Below are 26,058 nucleotides of genomic sequence, written 5' to 3'. Positions count from 1 at the left end.
TAACTATCGTTTAATCATTTAACTATAACTAATAAAGTAATAAAAACCACACAGACTATAACATATCTTACATATCCGCCCTGTTGTGGGTTTGGAAAACATCAAGCAGACGGGCGTCTTCACAGGTTTACCCGGTGCCATCATAGGACCAAAACAACAGGGATGACCACCGTGAGGTGGGGCGAAAACCCGACAGCTAGTACGGGAAAAATTCCCCACCGTCCCCCCCTGCTGGGGCGAACATCGATTCTGATCCACGGTGATCTGGAGACAGTTCAGGGTGTATGTACAACTGATGACCCAAAACCATGGTGTTGAAGATAGGGCTTTAGGTCTCAGTGTGTGTTTGGAGTTGGTAAGGGAGGGTCAGAGGTTACCAGCACATAACCCTCCAGTAGCAGTGAACCTTTACCGCTCACTGTGATGATGGGAAGGTGTGGCAGGGTCTTAGTCCATCAATGGGGCAGATGGGGAGAGACCCATAACATGGAGTTGGTACTCTGGGGAAGCCTGGACCTGCATAGCACCGATGATCATGTTGTCTATGCCTTTCTTCACACAGGGGACGATGCAACAGCAGGCAAGACCAACGACCAGCAGCACAGCCAGAAGAGGGAGACCCAGACGTAGCAGGAATTGGAACCAGGAGCCTTGGAACAGCCAGTCCCACCCGGATGAATGGACATTGGACTCGTCAGCTGACATGGCACCTTCCAGGTTGCGGAGTGTTTGCAGGGCGTCTTCGATGGACTCCGAGGAGTTATTAGGTATGTATGTACAGCAGGTAGCACCCACCATAGCACACACACCACCTGTGGAAGCTAAAATCGTATCTAAAGCCATACGGTTCTGAATAGCCATTTGCGCGGTGGCCGCTGTTCTAGCATTCATTTTGTTATTAACAGCTAAAGATGCATTAAGAAGCATGTGAAAGCGGTATTGAAGGGTCTCTACCATAAGGGAATTCTTACCCACGCCTATATTAGGGAAAAGAGCATGAACGACTTTTTGACTAGTTGACCAATATCTATGTTCGGGAGGGACATCTGAGCCCCATATTGCATCATGAGGTGTGAAGGTTATAATCTCACGACGAGAACGACTAGGCATTGTCATATGAACTATGAAAGACCCATCTGTGACTGCTACTGGTACACAAACGGCTGACATATTAATTGGAGGGGAAGGATAAACTTTATCACCGCACTTCAACCAAACACCGTCTCTAGCAAACATTGGGACAACCGTACTGACGTTCCGAACGGTAGCACAATGGTTTATGTCTACCGATGGTAGACCTTTGGTGTTAGTTGGTGGACCATTAAATCGTACGCATAAAGGATAGCAGTGAGTATAATTACCACAGGGGACAGCATTCGTGTTTAGGTGTTTAGCAGCCTGACCTAAGGGCTCGAGGGTTTTTAGCACTGGTAGAACAGGAGGGCACGGGGTCGCGGACTTATTTTGTAAACATTCTAGTACTTTCTTTGAGTCAGGGGCTGGCAGGGATGCGGACAACAGAGTCGGGGATGTTACAGCGTGCGGCAGATGTGAGCAAACATAGCAACTATCATTAGTTACTGTTCGTGCAGATAGTTCTACCATACGGTACCAAGAATTAGCGCGCAGACGATGATGGACGTGATTATTCTGTTCAGACAGTAATGCGAGTAACGAGTCAGGTTCTTCTGTTGGCATAGGTTTTGCATTTATAACTCGTATATTCTGTCTAACCTCAGGTGATAACACTATGTCCATGCGTGGTTTAACTACAATGGGTGTGGCTGGAGGTGTAATACAAATATCCACCCAAAAGATGGGATCTGTCCCTTGTACGTCAGGGCCGAATCCCATAAGCAAACAAGACGGAGGTACCGCGGTGGTGTTAACGGTTAGGAGTAGGATTTTTTGTTTCTGAACAATTGTTTTTCGCAATGACAGATATGCCGCTGTAACGGTACGTGTAGATGGTGTGAGGGGCCAGGTAATAGGGGTGTAGCTTGTATGGAGGAGTACCTCAGACCAACCATGAGTAGACCATGATTGGTCTGCTCCCCGGACTTGCATGTACCATTCATAATTTACATAGTCCTTACCATGTTTCCATGGTGTGTAGCCTTTATTAGCCAGAGCCTCTAGTGGAATTGTAACGTCACTTAAAATGTCCGGTATTTGTGGTATGCACATAACGAGGTTAAAGCCCCCGGGGCATCTACCTATGTAATCATACCAAGGTGAGCTTAGAGCCCCTGCTAGCACTTCCTGGGATCCCACGAGGAGGAGGAGGAACAACAGATCCATCTCTGTGTTACTAGGGTGTATCACCTGCTGTGGTGGGTTTCTGTACCTTTTTCCCGTGTGATTGGTGTATCCACGTCTGTCTTTCAGCTATCTTAAATGCAGTTGGTGTGGTTAGCAGAACTGTGTAAGGGCCGTCCCACCGTGGAGTACACCAGTGTTTTCTCTTAATCACCTTGATGAGGACCCAATCACCAGGACGAAGGGGATCTGAAACAGGTAAAGAGAGACTAGGCAGTGTATTAGCTTCAACAATTTCAGCATCTGTGAATAATTTAACCATCCATTTTGTTATTGGATCCAACTCTCCCTCCTGATCCTGCACCCACTTAGAACTGGTGAGGGGTAGGTGAAACGGTCGTCCTGTGACAACCTCAAAGGGGGTCAAACCCTGTGTGTTTGGTGTTATGCGCATGTACATTTCTACCAGGTTAACACACTCTGGCCAGGGCCTGTTTGTTTGTTCTACAGCTTTTTTTAATCTGTTTTTAATGGTACCATTGTTGCGTTCTACCAATCCAGCACTAGCCGGGTGGTAGGAGCAGTGATGTTTTAATTCAATGCCCATGGCCTCTGTCAGCAGGAGTATTACTCTGTTAACAAAATGGGGTCCATTGTCGCTCCAAATCTGTCGTGGGATGCCATGTTGAGGTATTATTCGTGTCAAAAGGGCCTTTGCCACTGTCATTGCATCATTTGTTTTAGCGGGCACTATGGTGACCCATTTTGAGAATGAGTCCACCAGAACCAAACAATACGTATACCTCTGAATAGTGTGCAGTGTTATGAAATCCATCATAATGACCTCAAAAGGATATGTACCAGCTGGCGTTTTACCCCGAGGGGGCCTAACATTACCCTGAGGATTATGACGACAACAGATGATACACTGACGACAAAAGTTTTTAAAATGGGTTTGGAGTCCTAGTGGTATATGAAATGACTGTTTGACTATGTCTACCATCCCTCCTGTTGAGACATGGGCCAACCCATGGCTCATTCTAGCAACGACGTCAAACAAACATCTAGGCAAACATGGCTTGTCATTTAACATAAATACTCCAGAGTCATTTTTAACAGCACCTTCAGTCACCCATTTCGTTTTCTCACTTTCAGGAGCGTTAACATGCATATCAATCAGGACTTCATCCGGCAAGCAAAGTGGTACAACATCAACAGGCAACAACTGGACAGTAAGTGCTTCAGTAAAAGCAGCTTTTTTAGCTTCAACATCAGCTTTTGCATTGCCCAGAGAGACAGCATCAGTGGCGCCAGTATGTGCTTTGCATTTACATATCGCCAATGATGTAGGTAAGAGGACTGAAGCAAGAAGGTCTTTTAACAGGGAGGCATGTTGCACAGGCTTTCCACTAGATGTCTTCATACCTCTCCTAGCCCACTGAGCAGCAAACACATGAACTGTGGAAAAAGCATACTGGCTATCAGTGTAAATTGTGACTTTCTTGCCTTTGAAAAGTCTACAGGCTTCTGTCAAGGCCACGATTTCAGCTGCCTGTGCAGACTGATTTCCAGCCAATTTGCCTGATTTCAACACAGTGTCGCATGTAACTACTGCATAACCAGTATGATTTGTTCCATCAGGTGCTTTGGAGGAGGAGCCATCTACAAACACTACATCTCCGTCTTTCAATGGAATGTCTGTCAAATCTGGACGTGGCTTGCATGTCACCGACACTAACTGTCCACAGTCATGCGGTGTCCCATCGTCAGCTGTTGGTATCAATGTAGCTGGGTTAAAAGCAGCACAGCGCTTTAGAATGAGGTTGGCTGGGGTCAACAAGGTGTTAGTAAGGTGTAAAAACCTGGCAGGAGATAAGAACGACATTTTTGTTTGTGTTAACAGGATGTCAACTGCATGGCTGACTAACAGTGTCAAAGGATGGAACAACACTACTTCAGCAGACGCGTGCACAGCCATGGCTGCGGCGCAAACCGCCTGAACGCAATGGGGAAGTGCCCTAGCCACATCATCTAATCGTTTAGAGTAATAGGCTATTGGTCGTTGCTTCTCACCGTATTGCTGTAGTAGTACTGATGTCATGTAACCGTTCTTACAGTCAACAGACTGTGTAAATGGCTTGTTGTAATCTGGCAGCGCCATCACCCCTGTTCCTGTTATGATTTGTTTCACTTTTGTAAATGCTTCTTCCGCGTCAGGTGTCCACTGCAAAGGTGCGCTTAAAGTTTGATGTGTATCTAACATTAGGTTCTGTAATGGGGCAGTTATGATAGCATAATCAACGATCCACGACCTGCAATAATTCGCTAGGCCTAAAAAGGCCATCATTTGTCTGACGGTAAGCGGTTTTGGTGCGATATGGCTTTTTTCCCTGTCTTTTAAACCCTGAGCGCTGGCTCACCAGGGCTGCAGCCATGGCCTCAGCCAATACATTAACATTAGCTGATTCAGTTTTTGCTTTCTTTTTCTCAGTGACTTCATAAGCATGTTCGGCCCATTCCATTAGCTCTGGAACAGTGAGGGTGCGGTGTGTGACACAGTTTGCTTTTATGAAATCTGACACGTTTGGCAACAAACCACTGATTAACCACATTTTTAGCTGTATTTGGTATGGATTATCCACCAGCGGAGAATGAGGAAGCCCGCTATTAGTCCTAAAAACCGTTTCTAAACGGGCACGATATTCCATTGGCGTCTCGTCTGATTTCTGACGACACGCACTTATTTCTTCGTGGCTTGGAGGTTTTGTGTAAGTCGCCCTAACTCTTTGCATCAGTGCTTCAACCTGCTGTCGCAGCTCATTAGAGTTATGTGCTAGGGGCTGACGGTTAACTTGTCTCCCCGTGAAACCGCCCACCACTACTGGATATCGGTGTCTAAGTGTTAGTTTTAAAACCTTTTCCACCTCCAGTCCATTTAAATGCCATGTCTCAATCAACCCACATACTTGTTCAGCATAAGCAGTCGGGTCCTTCTCAACATCGCATACGCCCCTACAGGCATCTAATGCTTCCTGCTCCGTCCATGGCCGAAACAACAACAGCTGTGGGGGATGTGTACCCTGTAATGGATCCTGTGGGTTTAGGAATTCTCCTGCACGAGGGTTAGCTACCTCTATCATGGGTAAAATTGGATATAGATTTTCCTCCATCCCCGCCTGGGCTATGTATTGCTCATCCTCCTCACTGTTAACACTTTCTTTCATCTGTTTTGACTTTTGTTTAGCTGCCCTAGTCACAGGTCCCTTTGTTTCTTGTCCTGCAACTGCTCCCCCCTCTTGTAAACCCCCTGCGGCCCCATTCTGTTGCTGATTTGTCTCCTCAACTCTACGCGGTACACACACGGTCTCATCAAAAGGCTGTATTTTAGCTGCAGCTAACACTTTCTGTTTCCTTCTCTCTTCACCTTTCTCTATCTGTGTTTTCCTAATACTCATAGCATCTTTCCAGATACACACTACTCTTAAGTGGTCTGCTATTAACTCAGCCTGCTTAGGACGTAACTTTTTTAATGCCTTCACTCTTTTTCCTTTACACCAGATGGACACTTTTTCTATTCCAGCTTCGTCTGACAATTTCCCTGCAAACCCACAATTTTTGTACCAATCATCTAGATAGCAACAACTACCGGGATACTTTCTCTGCATGAATTTCACATCATTATTTTCCATCAATGCTTTACGCTGCGCGTTACCCATGTTCTCAGCACGGGATTTACAGACACCGTTACAACAAAGAAACACCACAAAGAAACAACACACAACAACTCCCGTCTGCCCTCTGTCCCTTTACCACGCCGTGTGAGTATTACGTCACCCACCACGGTCTTCGCTCCCCGTTGTACGTCACGGGTACTATGGTGAAAAGAAACAGCTTCTCACCTCGTCAGTGTTCTCCCTGGTTCGTGGGACCCGTCACTCCCCGTCCGGGTCGGTGCTGGAACAAGCTGTGACCACCCCTGCAAAGGAGGGGGTGCCGGCAGTTTTACTAATGGTCCGGTTGCGCCCGCACCGATCCAGACGAAAAGATGTAAGGTCCCGGGTTGCGGCACCAGTGAATGTTAGGTCCAAATACGTTAAGACCGTTGCTAAAATGTGAATGTTGGGTCTAAATACGTTAAGACCTTTGCAATCACAACTCAGGGAGAAAAACACTATCTGACTTAAAAGGCGACCAGAGGCAGAGAGGTGCGAGCTGCAGCTCGGAGAAAAACCCAACAAAAAGAGACACAAAAGTCCGATATAAGTTGGATTGCTCTGATGGTGATGCCTCAGAACCAGGTATTTATTATAGAAAACATAGACCACACCCAGAGGGCTGTGCAACAGCGCTCTGGGTGCAGGATTAATACCATATATGGTAACACAAAAACTTTGGGGGAGAAAAAGGCTCATATGTCCATGCAGTGGGTCACATACCCCCACACTGGCCCAAACTAGTTTAAACCAGCTATGGTGGACAATGGATATGTTTTGCAAACACACACACACACACACACACACACACACACACACACACACACACACACAGTTAATCATGGATAATTTCATATTCTAACTATCGTTTAATCATTTAACTATAACTAATAAAGTAATAAAAACCACACAGACTATAACATATCTTACAACCTCCACCAGTATAAAGAAGGATTTACAGAAAGACTTTGTCTGATTGAGGGTTCAATTCCTTCTATCTTTGGAGACGATGAACAGAGCACTTCGGTAAGCTGTAAATAACGCTAAAAAGTGTGATGATAAGACGTCCCTGTCATTGTTTTGTTAGCATTAGCATTAGCACCGTCTTCATATGTTAGCGCTGTGTGCTCGTTTTAGATCCTTGATGATATGGCCTACGTGATTTAATTTAAGTCTAAAGTTTTCATTAGTCATTTCATTTTGACGTTTTTGTCTTTGAAAAGACTGTATTAAAATGCATTTCGTGACGTTAGCTTGGCGCTAGCGTTAGCTCGGTGCTTGTGTTAGCTCACTTGTTAGGGTTCTGCAGGTTCATCATCTTCATTTTCATCTCGCTCCACTGGGTCAGACTCTGGCTGGAACATGTAAGGCTGGATGGACAAGTCTTCTGTTGTTGACATTTTATAAATAACCTCTGAATAAAAAGTTTATGCTCCGCTACATAGCCATATCTCTTCTATCAAACTACAAAAATGGCCAAACAGGGTGGAGTTGAACCGAGTGTCACCTGAAGAGGGGGCGGGGTATGGAGTGTCTCATTTGCATTTAAAGAGACAGCACCAAAACGAGTTGCTCTCAGAAGCACATCAGAAAAGGGGTGGAGCTATAATAATGAAGAATTCAGACCCAAGCATTGCAGTTCTGCTTTATATAGACCACAACTGTATGATTTATATGTAAAAAGGAAGGATTTAAAAGCATGATATGTCCCCTTTAACACTTGTTGCTATTAATCCTACTATTACTATTTTTGATACTGTTATTGTCATTTTTCTTTTGTCTTGCTTTATCCCTGATCCTGTTTTTTGCACATACTTACTGTATGTACCAAGTGTGGAAAACTTTGTTAATTGAATGCCAAAAATGTGTAATAAAATGAGTTTTGAAAATAATAATTGTATATTCTCTCTACTTTCTGTGTTTATATTTTATATCAACCCTGTTTGCAGTTTTTTCTTTAAATGATGCTAGAAAAGACACACACACACACACACACACACACACACACACACCAGTGTATTTTAAGTTTAACACATGAATACATCTGTTAAAGTAACAGTACCTCTATACACTAACAGTTGTAGTTAAGATGTGTAAATTGTTTAGAGGATTTGTTTTGCATTGTTTGCCCAAGTAAATGACTGTATGTGTACCTGTTTATTTTTAATTTATCATTAAGCGTTACATTTAGGATAAAACAATATAACCTTTATTTGTCCCACAAAGAGGAAATATGCAGTGTTTCAGCAGCAGTAGATAAATAAACAGGGTAATAAACAATAGGAGATATTTACACACACATGGTCCTGTACACAGTACAGTGAGAAAGAGGGAAGATAATGGTGCATGAAGAAACATTACACAATAAAAAATATGAAAAAACTTAAATTGTCTTTTTTCTAATATGTTTATCTAAAGTCTAAGTTTAGTTTTTTAATTCTTAATTTTTGAAGGTGAGTACAAACATGACAACAGTATAATGTACATTATAATAAATTATTTTCCTTTTTAAAAAACTGCATTTATTACACTTTGATCGACATAATTCAATAAATATTACTGGTTTTTATTTTCTAAAAGTTCTTACATAAGTATCTTCTGTATTTTATTTTATTTGTATTTTTTTTACCCTTTTCAAATGTCCAGTTTACAAACCAGAACAAATAAAGATATTTGATGGTAGACTATATTAACTGTCACTTTTAATCTAAAAGTACATATTAATACAAGAGCACATTTCAAACAAATACATAACAATTATAATGTAGTTGATAATGTAAAATTAAAACACATTTTCCTGATATGTTACAGTGAGAAAAACACAGTTGGAGGATGTGGGAACCTCTCACTTACACAGGTATAATAATCTTATTATTATCCTGCTGTGAGTGTGTGTGACCCAGGCTTTGTGTTGGCAGCAGGTTGTGGGTTTGAGTCCAGCTCACAGCAAGGAGCACGTCTGGTGACTGTTAAAATACACCATAAATATCTATATAGAGGTACAGGTGACACTGTCTATGATATTTCACTATTGCTTTTTGCATCTTTTCCTTTGTGTGAGGGAGTGTAAACATTGTCCCCTGCCTTTGAGCAGCTAGCGCTCTACCATTTGAGCTAATTCCCCTCTCACTGAGAGGATTGGGAGTTGATGAAGTAGGTGAGTGTAGCTGCTCAACAGAACAAGAGTATTTAGTTACTTTGAAGGAGTAAACCAGGAACGCTGGTCAACACAGTGAAACTGTTCTTCCTGATGGACAAGCTTTTCCTACATGTTGGTGGATTCTGAAGAGAATTCTTCTTCTTCTAATCGTCAAATCATCTTCTTACAGAACATTCTAAGAACTGTTTATAATCTATTAGAAAAACCTTTTTACTGTGTTTTTCTTTCTAAAAGATGTGTTTGTGGTTATCATGACCTTTGTGATAATCTAAGACTAAAATCACTCTCTTCTTATTGTCTCATCTTTATGATTTTGATTTAATATACGTTTTAAATTACCTGATATTTGTACTCATTCAGTGATGATTCAAAGGAAGAAAATCACAGTGTAAAAAAACAATGAGCACCGGAATCAATGTGTCACATTTATTTATTTAAACAACAAACAACAAACTTTGGAACAATAAACAGTCTAACATGCCAACAGGCAGCAGCAACATAAATCAAACATTAAACTATGGACACAATACAAAATACAACTAAACATTATTCAACAATAACAACTTCCTGAACTGTTGGTGTCCATTTTCCAGCTGACAGCAGGTTTATGTTGGAATCCTGTGCAGCCTGATCTCTGGGTTCTTCAGTCCAACACTGGAACCAGAAGGTGTCGTCACCATCCGTGTGTCGCTGGGATCTGAAGATGATTCCTGCTCCATGTCTCCATCCACACAGAGATGTGAGTGGAGAACAGATGAAGTGCTGAAGGTCTTCCCACACTCATCACATCTGAGAACATTCTTCTCATGAACTCGTTGGTGGTGATTAAGGTGAGATTTGTACTTGTAAGATTTTCCACATGTGTCACATTTATGAGGTCTTTCTGATGAGTGGCTGATTTGGTGACATTTTAAATCTCCATATGTTGTAAAAACTTTGTCACACTGGTCACAGGGACACACTTCATGTCCAGTGTGAGATCTCAGGTGTTCAGTGAGGGTTTGTTTGTGTTTATATATTTTCCCACAGTGGTCACAGTGATACAACTCTGTTCTGGAGTGAGTCTGCATGTGACTCGTTAAATCTGATCTTTGTGTGAAAGTCTTTCCACACTGTTCACATCTGTGAGCTTTGATTCCACGATGAATGAGGAGATGTAGACTGAGATCTCCAGAATGATTAAAAGTCTTTCCACATTCATCACATTCAAACTTTTTAACTCCAGTATGAACGACTTTGTGACTTATTAAGGTAGAACTGTGGTTAAAAGCCTTTCAACACTGGTCACAGTTAAATGGCTTTTCTCCAGAATGGATTCTTTGATGTTTAGTGAGGTCTGATTTAAAGCTAAAGGCCTTCCCACACTGGTCACATGTATGTTTAGCTTTAACTCCAGCTTGGCTCTGCTGTTGAACTCTTTGCTCTGAAGTTTTTCTCTTAGATTTGTTTCTTTGTTGTGGCTGAGCTTCATCGTCCTGAGAACGTTGAGGTGTCACTTTGTTCTGGCTTCCAGAGTCCTGTAGAACAGTTAGAGATTAAACACAGAGAAGGAACCAAACAAACATTTGTTTCTAAATGTGTTCCTAGAAAGAACAGTGGCTGTTAAAGATGGATCAGACATAGCATTAGGCTTCAGTAGGAGATCAACTTCAATAGAACATCCACATGGACTTCAGGAACCAAAGTTTACCAGCAGAACATTGACCAAAGCATCACTGCCTCCACAGCTCAGTGACAGGATGGACATTAGCACTTGTCTCTGATCAAATTCACTGGTTTTGTTCCACGTTTGCTGAAATACTTTAATGCACTCATATCTCACCTTTTCTAAGGAGTCCATGTTTGCTATCACGGCTGAGTGGTTCCACAATCCTCCATTCACCTGTAACATCAGCATAGAATCAGCTCCACCTGAAGGATAAAAGAGACAGAATGAACATGAAGGATCTAGAAATATTCATCCATATTTGCAGTGTCATCACTTTGAAATTGACTAAAATGATCAGTTTGTTCAGAGATCACATGATGTGGAGGAAAATATTTAGATTTTGTGGCTGAATAATTTAAATTCCCATTGATTTGTAAATGAAGGTCTTCAGTGGAAACAGTTTGACTTTGAGGTTTGACTTTGTTCTTACAGGATTAATGTAATGAGCTCATGAATGGCTAATTATGGTCCTATAATATCTGTGTTAATAGAATCATAGACAGAATGACAGAATCTACCAATAAAAATAAAATCCACTGTTAAATGCAGAAAGTGACATAATGTGAATGAAACACTGTCATCGTGAGGTAAAGGGAAATGTTAAAGGGGACCGTTCATTTGGTGCACCCCAGCACCCCTCCTGGTCCTGAGCTAAACAACATGTTGAAGCGTCCACCTGAAACACGTCTAAACTACCAAAATACTGAGCAGACCAGTTCCCACGTAACGTTTATGTGTCTGTGAAGCTACGGCCATTTCTGGTGAAGAGCTGCAGTTGTTCTGTTGTTGTGGACGAGACCAACGATGACAGGGATTGTAGAGTCTGAAACATCATAGGTTCATGATAACTTGATAGCTTCTAATACTGTACAATATTCTGCCCTCTAGTGGTGAAATAACTGATGCACACGCACGCACGCACACAGTATAAAATGATCCAATTCAGACTAAATGTTAAATGTTAAAATGAACAGATTTAAATAGAGCTTTTATGACAAAGTTGTTCCAAAGATCTTTACATTATCATCTCATTCACACAAGATTATTAATAAATATGTAAATACATTTAGAATAAAACAAGCAGTATTTACTCACAGGATTCTGGAAAATCACTATATTAGTCATTAAAGTTGACATTATTATTGTTAGATACTCACTTTGTTCTCAAACGTTGCTCACTGATGACATCTGCTGGTCAACGTTAATCAATATTATTAAAGCTACTTTAGTCGTTAATGACGGTGCACGAGGAGATTCTGTAGAATGATGGAGATTCTGCAGCTTTCATCTTAGCCTGAGTTGCCATGACAACCTGTCAACATTGATCTGTTCAATATTATATATTGAACAGATGTATATATATATATATGAAAAACACCACACAGAACGACTGACAGACAGTCTTTTAATCTGCTGCGTTTGATAAAAATGTATCATGTTTTCCACCTCACACTGATAGCAGTGGTGTAATTTGTGTGTCGATGACGTTTCGTTTAAAAGATTTTATAAAGTGCAAAATAAACTGCCCGTAAAAATGTTTTTTGTAAAATTGTCAAATGGTAGAAGTTGTAACATCTATTGTTCCTCACACCAGCATCACAGTCGAAAGTCAGTCACCAGATTATCTGGATACTATTTTGACTGTAACACCGTGAAACAAAACATAAACGTGAGCAGCTTTTTACAGCTAAAACATCCACAGACTGAATGAAAACATGAGCAGAACCACAAAACTACTGAAATAAATCCTAAACAGACCTTTTGTGTGAGGAGACGTCCTGGACCGGGTAGGGTGGGGTGAGGGGTACACAGAACGAGGTGCAGCACTTCTCTAGAAAGTCCCCTAACAGCCTCTGTCTACAACTTTAGCCCATTTACTCAATTATTCGACACAGAAAAGGTGTGAGAACATGAGTTTGAGTTGAGCTCAAACTCAATAAGCTCAATATTATATATATATATATATATATATATATATATATATATATATAATCATGAGCTTATTTTTCTCGGGAAGAAAAATTTAATACATTTTTTTAATAAATAAAACCAGAGTAAACATATTTTCTAATGATAATCTGTACTTCTTTAAGAAAATCTAGTGATTCCTTCAATGACTACAGTGTTCTTTCATCCTAGCAGATTAAAATCATATTATGTCTGTAAATTGTGTCTTACCTGTAGCAGCCATTCCTCACTCAGGTCTTTACTATTTAACCTTTCAAACTTCACAAAAATGTTTGTTTTACTTTTTGATACAAAGACACTCAGAGATATTTTATTACTGAACCACTTGTAGTGAGAGAAGCAACTGAACATTTAGTTTTGTTTGGTTCTCTTTCATCTTGCTGCCACGGCAACCGTTCACTTTCAAGTAATGTCACCAAACTGTTTCTTAAATTGTACATGTATACGTACAGTGTGAACACATTAAGTTATTGTATTTAAATACTGTACTTAACTAATATTTTCAAGTATATGTACTTTACTTGAGTATGTATTTTTTGGGATCATTTTTACACTACATTTCTATTGATGCCTTTATTATTACTTTTTCTCTGCTGTCAGCTTAGTTTTTTGAAATAGCTTAATTTCTGATAATAAATAGTTTCAGTTGATTCTCATATGGGTTATCCCAGTTCTATAATACATTTAGTCTGTCACACTCATCAATACATTCACTATTTCAACACTAAGACCCACACAAACATGGAAATCACATCTTGTTCTGTCACTTCTAAAGTTTGGGTTCAAATAAAAATAGCTGGCCTGTAAATCTGATTCATATGTGAAGTCCTGTCTCTGCATTGACTGCATGTGTAGGACATCCTCATTTTCTGTTGGTACACTCACAGTATGAGCCATGTTACTTTTTACAGTAAAAACTTATTAAGTAGTAATAAATAGTCTGAAGCTCCTCCTGATATATCACATCTATTCTGTAAATATTGAAGTCAAACACCCTTATTTTATGTATTACATACACACACACCTTTGGCTCTGAAAGCTCTCAAACTGCTTCAAACACTATCATCTACATAAGATATTAAACTTATTTTTGAAGGAAAATATTTTTAAAATATTATAACCAAAGTTAATGTATTTTCTAAGGACAATCAATACTGTTATTTATTTATTTATTTATTGAAAGAAAATCTAGTGATTCCTTCAATGACTACAGTGTTTTTTCATCCTAGCAGATTAAAATCATATTATGTCTGTAAATTGTGTCTTACCTGTAGCAGCCATTCCTCACTCAGGTCTTTACTATTTAACCTTTCAAACTTCACAAAAATGTTTGTTTTACTTTTTGATACAAAGACACTCAGAGATATTTTATTACTGAACCACTTGTAGTGAGAGAAGCAACTGAACATTTAGTTTTGTTTGGTTCTCTTTCATCTTGCTGCCACGGCAACCGTTCACTTTTAAGTAATGTCAACAAACTGTTTCCTATGTTGTACATGTATACGTACAGTGTGAACACATTAAGTTAATGTACTGACATTTGACTTGAGTATTATTTTTATTTGATTATTTTACATTTCCACTGATGTCCTTATTACTCAGTACTTTTATTTATTCAATCAGCTTAGTTTTTTTTTTTTTTGTCACTGGCCACGTTTACATTTGAGCTTTAATTTTTCTTTAATTCAGAATAAAAGTTAAATCCTCTTTAATTTCACCTTGTAAACATTTAATTCCTAATGCAAATTTAATTCCAAATTAAACTTAAATCTGAATTAGGTGGCTGGTTTATTCCGATTTCATTTCTGAATTAAATAATTCCTCTATCTTGTAAACACTTAATTCTGCTTTAATTTAATCCACTTAAACACTGTAATTAACTAGTATTTTTAATATGTACTTTATTTCAGTATTATTTTGGGCTGAATTTGAGAAAGTCTGAGTCTTTAATCGTTCTCCACGTAAAGTGTTTCTGTTTTTCTGTCCACATTTACACAAATAAGGGTCTACATGGTGGTAAAGTACATCAAGGTCTTAACAAAACATTTGTCTAGTGCAAAAAAAATGCAGCTTTCACCATATTTGCAATTTTTTGACAAGATTCTTTCACTGTCACTGATGTTTCCATGCAGGAAAAAAGCAACAAAATGTGAAATGAGATCAAATTGTTGGTTATCTTTTACTGAGGCCAAAATGTTTGATAATTCCAGGGGATCTATTGGGGGATTTACCATACTGTTACAGATTGGTACAAAGTGCACAGCCATGTCCAGCTCATCATGTCAATCAGGGAGATCTGCTGCACCAGTAGAGTTGAGCACGACTGTGAGTTGTTGACAATCAGCTGGACTGGACTATATAAGGAGGATTTTCAGGATTTGTCTGTCACTCATGTTAAAGTTGTCCTGACTGTTGTTACGGCTGAATTTACGGTTGACCTCATTTGGAGACATGATTCATTGCTCTGGTTGAATGATGGAGTCCAGGAGAAGCATTGATGATTTTATATAAAAAATGTTTATTCTATTGCTAAGTAAAAAGGTACAAGATGGAACAAAGTAAAAACAAAATTAGCGTCCGTCCGAAGGAAGTGCCGCGCCCCGCTCCAACAGTTTCAAAGCTTAAGCTTTTTATGCAAAGTTCCACTCTGGGGTAAGGAGGAGGGGAGAGTCAGATGCCCAATAGTGGAAAGATTTGAGGATGATGAAGATGTATATGTTATGAGGAAGATGTGGCGCCACCCTTATCTCCATGATAATGTGTGCTGCATGCGAGCAGAGATTCTGGCCTTGGCAGAGACTGTGCTGCACTGAGAATAATGCGATCTGTATTGTTTAATCATGATTCAGCTGTTCAAAAGTGTAAAGAGTAATGGAGTCGTCATGTATTAAAACATGACAAATTGTACACATGAACATACATTTGACGATATGATGATGAATATAATAATTGACCATAACATTCCCCACTTTTGGTCGCATCAACGACCAAATCAAGAAACAAAATTATTATATTCAGGGTTAACTTTTGTGAGGCACAGATATATCAAGAAAATGTGGAAATAAACTTCATCATTATTATCAATGGCATGAATCATCAAAAATCATCCTTTATTACATCTAGATAAGCAAAAATCATCATTTGCATCAAGGACATCACTCGTCTTCATCGGCTGAGTTCAGTGGTTACTGGGGTAACCAATAGCCATGGTTAGAATCACCGCACTTGATTGGCGGCATCATGAGTGAAGAACCTTGAGTATTTTCCTCAATCGTAGCAGAAGGGTTTATGACTGTATTCCTGCAGCTAGGTGTGAGGTTGTCCATCCTCAACCTAGCTATGAGCATTTGGTGTGGCTTATAAACAAAGCTAGGCCTTTGTTCTAGAGCGTTTTCTTGTGTGTGTCTCAGTGGCCTTGTCGGTTCCCCCTTCATTGTTCGGTCAGCCTCCGTCTCAGCATCACCTGGTCTCGGCAATCATCTTGGATCCATGTCGCCCGCTCTGCGACCTTCACTGCCGTGTGGGTCGTTCATTTCGGTCGGCGTTGTAGATGATTGGTTGTTGTCTGAGGAAGGGTAGTCTCCACACACCTGGCAACCTCTCTTGGGATCGGCTGGTACCTGAACAGAAAGGGGGAAAAACACCAAAACAAAACTCTTGGGATTGGCTGGTACCTGAACACAGGCGCGATCCCACTACTGAGGCTTTAGCTGGTACCTGGTAGGCTTTAGCTGGTACCTGGACAGAAAAAAAGGGGGGGGGGGGGGGGGGGGGGGAAACACCAAAACAAAACTCACCCAAAACAAAACAGAACAGAACAGAATAGAACAGAGCAGAACAGAATAGAATAGAATAGAATAGAATAGAATAGAATAGAATATAAGTTTTAGGGGTGTTAGGTTTAGTTAACTGACTAAATGAATAGTTAGTATGGCCAGGAAGGCAGAGACAGGTCAGAGGTCAGGATCTGAGAGCTTTTCAGATCCTAAAAGGTGCTGCTGCACAATCACACAATGGTTAGGTGTGGGTTAGTGAGCTTTTAGCCATGCTAGCTCTGTAGCCCATTCGCACGCGAGTGGGAAAATATGAGGCTGAAAGAAAAGCAGGAAGTATTAATTCGATTTTCTTTTCCTGGAGTAAGAAGAAGCACAGCTGGAGTTGCAGTGATTATCTGTGGTACATCTACTTACCTGGTGAGAAGCAACAATTTGAGAACCACTGTTTACAAGGACATGCAAGTCGGACGGAGAAGTACATGCAAGTCAGATGGAGAAGTGTGGAGTGTGATTACATGTCTTCTCAAGATGAATACATACAATTGGGAGACATGGAGATGTGAGAAAGCTAAATGAGTTTAACCAAATAAATAAATAATGTTATTTATTTATTTAAATTGTTTGTTTTATTTTTTCTTTGCTGTCTCTAATTTGTGAAGGAGAAATCTTATTCTATCCTTTATTTATTCTGAATAATGTTAACACTCCACACCTATTCACATAGCCTAATTCTTTTATAGAGCTGAATTTGTCAGTTCATTTATTTCATTCATTTCCCTCATAATTATTATTTGAGATGTAATTTACTTAATTTTGAAGGTCAATTGGTGGCAAAAGTGTCTCCTATTCTGTGTCTGAACCAGAGTTTAGCAAGATTATTGGCCCTTTAAGGTTAGACAGAATTAAAGTTAAGTTGAGTCGAACAATCATATTGTCTTTTGCTCTCTGTATTTATCCCATTCGTAGGGGTGACGAGCCCCAGCACGGTTTGGAGAGCTTCCTTAAATGCTTGGAAGTTACTTAACTTTAAACTATCTCTTATTTCAATCAATTATCAAGAATTTCAGGAGGACCCTTTTTTAAATCTCAGGCGACCCAGATTGGGCCACCAACCCAATGTTGAGAACTTAAATTTTTCCCTTAAAAGAGTCTAAACCCAGTGAAGGTGTTTTATGCTCTTGCACGCTAAGTGCTGGTGGAACAAGAAGAAAATAGTTGGAGGGTTTGAGGTATATTTTCCTATGATAAAATATAAATCAAAAATCAGAGGGACGTTGGCCCCTCCCTTCCCTTTTTTACATAAGAATACATTTGGATTCTTAAAACCATATGATAAATATCATTGGAAAATCACTTATCTGATCATTTTGGATGTGTCTCCGTTTTCCTCTCTCTTGTGTCCGCCTGCCTTTGTGCCCTCCAACCTCCTCGACCTCCTTCTCCTCAGCCTTAAAAGGTCAAAGCCAGGGTCAACTGTACGCTCCCTTTGGAAATTTGAAGATCTGTCCCCACTTTCGCAGTTGGATTGGAAGTCTCTGTAGTCTCTGGAATAGATATTATGTTAGGACATCCACAATATGTCATATTGTCACGTGTCTATTTCAATCTATTTCCCCTTTGCTTCCCAGTTACAGTTATGGACAATACTTCCCTTTAATTCTCATCCTTCATCATAAGAGCAGTGACCAGGCATGGCGGCGAAGGGAGGCAGGATCGGAGTCGAGAAGGCGGTGGCATTTTCTGTTAGGAAACACTCAGAAACAGAAAGAGAGGAAACCATTAAGACTTAACTGGATAATTTAAAATATCTCTTTTCTTTAGTTGGATCTGATTCGTCTCCTTACAGCGACCTGTATTTTGGAAAAAGCTACATAATAACAACAACTAAGACGAAGACGTAGACAAGTGCACACCACAACGAGTATACACATATAATAACAAAAACATGGACACTGAACATGAACAGTAAGGTCAGTCAAGGTCAAAGCCAGTCATTCCACTGAAAGTGGTATCATATATAAAAAACGTCGTTTGGTGTTTTTAAACACCCAGAAAAAAAACCTTTAAAACCTGGTAACTTTTTAGAAGGCCCAAGGCCTAAAACCATAATTTTTAACAAGCAGCAGTGTTTTCTGAACACCCCACTACATAATTGGCAAAAACAGGGAGAAGATCTAGTGCATCAGAACCCAGGAGGAAAAGAAGGTGAAACAGAGGAACATGTGTAGTCAAACAGCCATTCATCGGTCAATCACTCAATGACACGTCCACGGCACATTCGCACTCACAACGCGGTTCTCTCAGGCATACGTAACGTGTCATCATTCAGTCACTCATGCACCGCACACGTTCATGCCTCAATTTTCACGTCCATGCATTCACAAGGTTTTGTTGCATAGTGTCTAAGTAGAATATAGGTCTCATCTAACCCACCAATGGCGATAGCCAGTCCACCTCGTCTCTCGGGGTCAATGAGCTCTTATTGCCCCCCCATGCTTGGCAACCTTTTAGTGTTAATTAATTGCTTTTTACTGGTATCGTCTGATTACTAAGAGGTACGCTCCTTTTTATTTCCGCCTTGGTGGAGTCTTAGATTATCGCCCGTGGTACTGACAGTCTGCTCATCTGCTGATCAGGCAGGAATAGCACAGCCGTGTCTAACTCAACAAACTCAACCGCGGTACCAAACCGCGGGAAATTCACCCGCCGTCCGTCTCCAGAAATGTAAAAAAGAATCTCTGAATCAGCAGGGCTCAACCACCGCTCTTGAAAATAAGAGTTTGGGAGATAATTCACAACAGTACCAAACTGAAGGAAAATTTCGCACAACTGTCAGGACTTTTATTGGGCACCTCTAAGATTGAACGGAGCACGCAACCTCTAATAACCCTCACTCTAAGGGAACGTAGAAATTTGTTCAGAACGGTATTCGGTTACCAAGCATGTATCAAATCAGGTGGATCCCCCAAAGAGCGCTTTCCCTAGCAAGGTTTATCCTTTTTCTGCACATTAAACCAGGACTTCTTGTTTGAAAAGTAATTGCCTATGTACTCATAGCAACTAATGGGACATTTTTTTTCTCAGGAAAAATTTGGTACCCCCCCCCCCATGCTGTCGAGTGGCTTTGGGCCGGCCAGACAGTCCGACGCGGTAAGGGGGAGGCGCGCAAAATGAAAACAATGAATGTTGAACTAGGCTGTCTGTCGCAAGCAGCTTCAAAAAGGGTAAGGTACAGATTGTTTACGAGGGTATCGGTCAAAAAATGTCAAAATGTAAACTTGGTTGAGGCTGCAGTCCTCAATCTCTGTCTCAATTTTCCTGAAATTGAGTAAAAACAAAAGAGAAAAAGAAGAATCGTTCAGAAATAACAAAGGAGAAAAACGTGTGAGCTCAAAAAAATCATGGCCAATAAAAATTAAAACTTCAGCTCCAAAAGCTGAGGCAACAGAGGGCTCTTTCTTCAGCGGATGTAACCATATCTTGCATTGTGGGGGCCTCCCCTCAATCAAGAAAATAAATGAAAGAAAAGCAAACAAAAACAACCTTATCAGTAACACTATTTTCTTCCCCTTTGTTTGTTCTTTTCTCATAAAGGCAAAAGCAGTGTAAATAAATGAGCAAAGATAAATGATGGGCACACATGGTCTCATGTGGCAAACAGAAGGGTTCTGTGTGAAGTTCTGGTGGTCCTGTGTTTCTCATAGTTATGAATGTGGGTGTGTGACTGTATGTCTGGTCTGTCTGCGTGTGAGAGAATAAATGAAAACAAAATAATCTAGTCCACAGTCAGAAGATAGAGGGGTTAGTATTGTTGGCTATTTGCTAGTTGTCCCCCTCCATGCCAAAGTTCAAGGCTAAAGTGATTTAGCACTACCACCAAAGGCTGTGGTGGACTTCTTGTGGCTTGGTATCCTTGTGGCTTTTGAAACAGTGTCTTTTTGGTGAAGATTTCCCGCAGACGTGTGACCAGTCTGCAGTTGCTGCCCATCATTCAGGCAGTAGTCGTGGCATTTAACTCGCAACTCATTGGTGGGGGAGTGTCCACTCCGACGCCCACAGGTTCTCAGTCTTTGATGATGGGGCAGGATGTGTTAATCCAGCATTGGCATGCGGCCCATTCATAGACGATGAAGAGTTGACTTGGGACTGAGCGAGTTATTTCAGCATTGTTTTGCTGAATGGGAGTTGAGTCCTTGAGTCCTGAAAGGTCACACACCTTTGATTGTCCATTTCCTTCTGATGCTTGGTCCTTTGAATGATGTTGACATTTCATTAGCGTAAGAGTTGAAGGTGATTTCATTCTTTCATTGAAGATGTCGTTTCTTCAGGGGGGCAACCACAAAGCCAACAGAAACTGACAATTAAATAATAAAAAAAATGATAATGATGGTAACAGTAATATTAAAATAAAATAAAATGAAATACTGTATTCATCTGTGTGTGTGTTTGAGTGTGTGTTGCTCATATTCATTTTAGAGTGAACCCATCAAACATGAAATCAAAATAAAATTTAAAATTAAAATAAAAATAGTGTCTGTGTGTAATGGCACTATTCTGTAGGCAGGGGAGAAGTGAGAAATCACAATGTTGTGTCACAAGGGTGTTGTGCACTAAACTGGCCAGTGAGGGGCGCCACCTCTCTCTTGTTTGAGTGTGTGCGTGTTTCTCTCATGAGTGTGGTTCTCTCTCTCTCTTTGCGTGCGCGTGCGCTGTGCGTGCGCGTGTTTGTGTGTGCGCGGGCTTCCCTCTCCCTCTCCTTTGAGTGTGTATGTGTCCTCTTTCTGAGAGGAAAAAAAAAAAAAAAACCAGAAACACAGCAGCCCGTGTGTGTTTGTTTGGCTCTCTCTCTCTTGTGTGTGTGTGTGTGTGTGTGTGTGTGTGTGTGTGTGTGTGTGTGTGTGTGTGTGTGTGTGTGTGTGTGTGTGTGTGTGTGTGTGTGTGTGTGTGTGTGAGAGAGAGACTCTCTCTGCGAGAGAAAAACAAAACAAAAAAACCCCAAAGCCGGCTCTCTCCAAAATGAGAGCCTTAAAGCCAAACAACTACAAAAAAAAGAAGTAAAACTCACCCAAAGGCATGATCTGAGTTCACATCATACCAAGATTGTATATGCGTATGCATACATTATTTGTTTATTGTATTCTTCTCTCTTGTTAGGTTCGGGGTTTTAATCTTTCGGTACAGAGGTGAACTCAGATCATGGCACCGCTGGGATGTTTTGGAAACTTTGGTTGCCCGTCTATCTATGGTCAGGACCTCACAGGCTGTGGGTGTCCGAACAAAACCAAAGTAAATAATGACCAGCCGTATTTTATGCCTAAACAAAATATCCGAGCCCGAAGAAAACCAGAGAGAACCTACAGCATTAAAAAGCATAGAACCTCAACCATTTGAGCCCTTCTCATGGCTATTCACTGCGTCAAAACACAGAACAGCTGAGGATCCAAATCAAAGCTCAAAGCTGAAAATCAATACAATGCTTGATTGGTTCCAAAAAAAATCAACACAGAGCGAATATATATGTAAATGAAAATTTATATATATATATGTTTATAAAGGCAGCTTTACCTTAGTCCGAATTGGTGTTTGAGGTTCAACCGATGGTTCGTGCTCCGGTCTCTGTCCGAGGGCGGACCACCGCGGGCCAGCCCCGGGGCAAGTGTGTCGACCCAGTGCTGGTCCACGGTCGATGCCCCACCGAGCAGAAGATGGATTCAGTTCGTCGACGCCAATTGTTACGGCTGAATTTACGGTTGACCTCATTTGGAGACATGATTCATTGCTCTGGTTGAATGATGGAGTCCAGGAGAAGCATTGATGATTTTATATAAAAAATGTTTATTCTATTGCTAAGTAAAAAGGTACAAGATGGAACAAAGTAAAAACAAAATTAGCGTCCGTCCGAAGGAAGTGCCGCGCCCCGCTCCAACAGTTTCAAAGCTTAAGCTTTTTATGCAAAGTTCCACTCTGGGGTAAGGAGGAGGGGAGAGTCAGATGCCCAATAGTGGAAAGATTTGAGGATGATGAAGATGTATATGTTATGAGGAAGATGTGGCGCCACCCTTATCTCCATGATAATGTGTGCTGCATGCGAGCAGAGATTCTGGCCTTGGCAGAGACTGTGCTGCACTGAGAATAATACGATCTGTATTGTTTAATCATGATTCAGCTGTTCAAAAGTGTAAAGAGTAATGGAGTCGTCATGTATTAAAACATGACAAATTGTACACATGAACATACATTTGACGATATGATGATGAATATAATAATTGACCATAACACTGTAAATCATTAATATCTTTATAGCTTAAGTCAAAAAGTAAAAATCAATAAACAGATGAATATCCAGCACTGTGGACGACACCATTATGATAAACTCTGACCCAGAACCAGTCTGTGTAACTCACAGTGTGAGATAATAAGTAAGTTACACTATGAGATAAATAAGTCACAGTGTGAGATTATTTATTTATTTTTTTATCCATGTCACCTCCAGGGCTCCGTATGTATTAGTGAATATTTTTGAGACAAATCTCTCTCATAGAATGGATGGGTTTATTTTTTTAGCTTGTGTTGGTTAAAGCTGTTTATAAATCACCACCAGAAAATAACACTATTTTAATAAATAGTTTCTTTGTGCAATACCTCTGTGAACTGTAATTGTTTAAATTAATCTGTGTTCATTACTGCAATTTTAGTAATTTTATGTTAAATCTGGAAGTTTAGCATCTTTTCTCCAAATATGAATATCATTAGTAAAATATTTTAGTCATAAGTATTTAAATTAAAAATAATCTTTGATGAGCCAACCCACCACTATCTATCTCTCTTTAATCTGTATCTTGTTTTTGTGCAATGCTTTACTATAATAATATTAATCATTTGTATTTTGAACCTGTTAATAAGATATTTAAATTAGCTTGTATTTACATGTTTGTGTTCTTTTATTTGTGTTTGTGAAACACTTTTATCAAAAGAAAATAAAATGTCAAAAAAGTAATTTTGCTCATGTTTTCTCCTCATGTAAAGCATCTTTGTGGTTATGGTGACGACCACTATGTAAGTGTTAGAAATGATTCTGATAATAATAATAATAATAATAATATAACAATAATGTAAATGTCAATTACGTGGTAATGAAAATATTAGGGGGCTCCAAAAGAAAATCTGTCCTAAGGCACCAGAGAGGTTAGGGTCGACACTGCCCGTCATTCTTTAGTTATTTCGTTTCAAAACCAAATAAAAAAAAAAAAAAAAAAAAAAAAAAAAAATAGTTTTTTTGTTTCATCCAGAAACAGGAAATTTTAAAATCAAAATAACAATGACAACATATTACATCGTTTTGTTTGTCTTTTTTACAAAGTGCAGTTGATTCTATATGTGGCTCCGAAATGACGACACAGGCACGGCTTCTCAAAGACGGGCGCTTTACTTGGGTGAATGAACGCCGTGAAAACTACAGGACATGAAGTACATACAAACTTTAGACACATAACTTGGTCACAGGTAACACATGTACTAAATAAAATAAAATAAAATAAACTACCTCGTGGCCGCCTGTCACTCCGAAGGTTCTTGGGCAGATAGTCTTAACAGTCTTGTGCATTCTAAATTGACATACAATAATTAGAACAGTACCTTACACATTTACAGAAAAATTCAAAACAATAGTCTCAAAATACCATGTGCAGCTGTCCTCGCTGCTGCAGGTTGCTCAATCAAAGTCTCTTGCATTTCCGGGTGAATGCAGGTCTCAGCCTCTTATACTAAACTAAAACCTCGCGATAATAAAGGGTGTATCACAAAATAAATAAAATTTTACTTCATAGCTAAATAAATATATCTTATTAGAAAATACAACATATTGTTACAGTATAAATTATAATAATTTTCAACAAAAAATATTTAGCCTTTGAAACAAAAATTAATAATGTCTTTAAGTGCAAAGTAATTTCAACGACACTTACACTCCCACTAAAATCACTCATTTCCTTTCAGTGTGATTTTCTAAGAAGTGTCCTGGTTAGAGTCTAAATCTATTTTCCTGTGTGTCAGCCTCAAGTAGAGTCACGACTTTGTGAATAGGTCTTTCAAGGTATATTAGTCTCGTTATTGGTTTCCTATTGTCAAAGGTGGTCTCACTGGTCTTCAGTTTAACTTTTCGAACTTTGCCGTCCGTGCTTTCCAAAGTTTCTATCACTCGAGCTAATTTCCATTTACATCTTGGAGCGTTGTCATCCTGTAGTATAACAATATCATTTACTTGAAGGTTGTCAAGCATTGCTGTTAGTATGCTCCGTACTGTTCGAATTTGGCGTTCCCAGATGCCTCCCATGTGGCTTGCTGCTGGCACGTTCATCACTAATTCGCAACCCATGGCTCTTTGTGGTTCTTGATCCATCTCTTTCATTAACTCTGCTAATTCTCTTTTAGCACCCACAAAGTTTGTCCCTTGGTCGCACCTCAACTGTCGGACAGGACCTCTTATGGCGATCAGAGTTCGAAGGGCATTCATAAAGGCATCTGTTGATAAGTCATCGAGTGTTTCAATATGCACAGCTCGCGAACATAGACATGTGAACAACAATCCATATCTTTTAACTTCTTTTCTTCCTTCCTTTACTATGAAAGGGCCGAAGCAGTCGACACCACAGTAGGTAAAAGGAGGAGCTGTTTCTGTTCTTACTTCTGGCAAATCAGCCATCTGTTGGACATTTGTAGCCTTTCTGTATTTTCTACACTTAACACAGTGGTAGATGTGCGAAGAAACAACATTTCCACATCCTAAGATCCATATCCCATTTGCACGCAATTCATTCGTAGTCATCCCTCTTCCTTGGTGATGCACACGCTCATGGTAGTGTTTAACGAGTAGGGCTGACACGTGAGATTCTTTGGGAAGAATTGCGGGATGTTTTACGTCATAGTGTAAGGCTGATTGGGATAATCTTCCTCCCACCCTGAGAACATCTGACTTGTCCAGAAAAACGTTCAGTCGTTTTAGTCTGTCGTGCTTATGTAGAGAATTTTCCTTTTGAGATCTGATTTTCTGTATTTCCTCAGGGAAGGCTTCTCTTTGCACTAGCTTGATAATAAACATTTCTGCATCCTTTCTTTTTTCAAGATCTGTGACTTTGTTTGTTCTTTGTTGGATACCTTTATATTCTTTGATGAACCCTTTGAGTCTAGCGATGGCCTTTACTGCTCTTGACCAATTGGAAAACTTCTTTAAACGCTCTAGCACTGGGTTTGCTTCCTTTGACTGCATAGTGTGCGTGTGACATTTACGGAGTTCAGGATCCATTTCTTCGATCTCTCCCACCATTTCCTCTTTAACTGGAAGATCTCGTTTCCAAAGGAAATCAGGGCCCTTTAACCAGTTTGATTCTTTCAGCTGAATTGCGCTTAGACCTCTTGAGGCATGATCAGCCGGGTTTTTTTTCTGAGCTGACGTGCTGCCATTTTTCAGGACTTGTG

The 26,058-nt window shown here is 40.1% G+C and overlaps 1 protein-coding gene and 1 long non-coding RNA gene across 2 annotated transcripts; both read right to left on the bottom strand.

Moving 5' to 3' along the window:
- Positions 1-277: 277 nt before the first annotated feature.
- On the bottom strand, positions 278-4,627 carry LOC114469991 (uncharacterized). Its single transcript, XM_028457961.1, has 2 exons — positions 3,059-4,627; positions 278-1,032 (listed from the first exon to the last, which is right to left on the bottom strand). The coding sequence occupies exons 1-2, from the start codon at positions 4,604-4,606 to the stop codon at positions 448-450; spliced, it is 2,133 nt and encodes a 710-aa protein (XP_028313762.1). The 5' UTR covers positions 4,607-4,627; the 3' UTR covers positions 278-447.
- A 19,333-nt stretch (positions 4,628-23,960) lies between these two features.
- LOC114468820 (uncharacterized) lies at positions 23,961-25,650 on the bottom strand. Its single transcript, XR_003674682.1, has 3 exons — positions 24,264-25,650; positions 24,128-24,188; positions 23,961-24,037 (listed from the first exon to the last, which is right to left on the bottom strand). It is a non-coding gene; the product is annotated as an uncharacterized LOC114468820 (long non-coding RNA).
- Positions 25,651-26,058: the final 408 nt, after the last annotated feature.

The sequence above is a fragment of the Gouania willdenowi genome, chromosome 1 (genome assembly GCF_900634775.1).
Source record: "Gouania willdenowi chromosome 1, fGouWil2.1, whole genome shotgun sequence".
Lineage (NCBI taxonomy): Eukaryota > Metazoa > Chordata > Actinopteri > Blenniiformes > Gobiesocidae > Gouania > Gouania willdenowi.
This window is presented reverse-complemented; position numbering and strand designations above follow the sequence as displayed.

Coding starts and splice junctions, on each gene's coding strand:
- LOC114469991 (XM_028457961.1), bottom strand. CDS start 4,606: ATGATGGCCTTTTTAGGCCTAGCGAATTATTGCAGGTCGTGGATCGTT. Junction 1,033..3,058: donor TGCACACTATTCAGAGGTAT/ACGTATTGTTTG, acceptor GTCCCTCCCGAA/CATAGATATTGGTCAACTAG.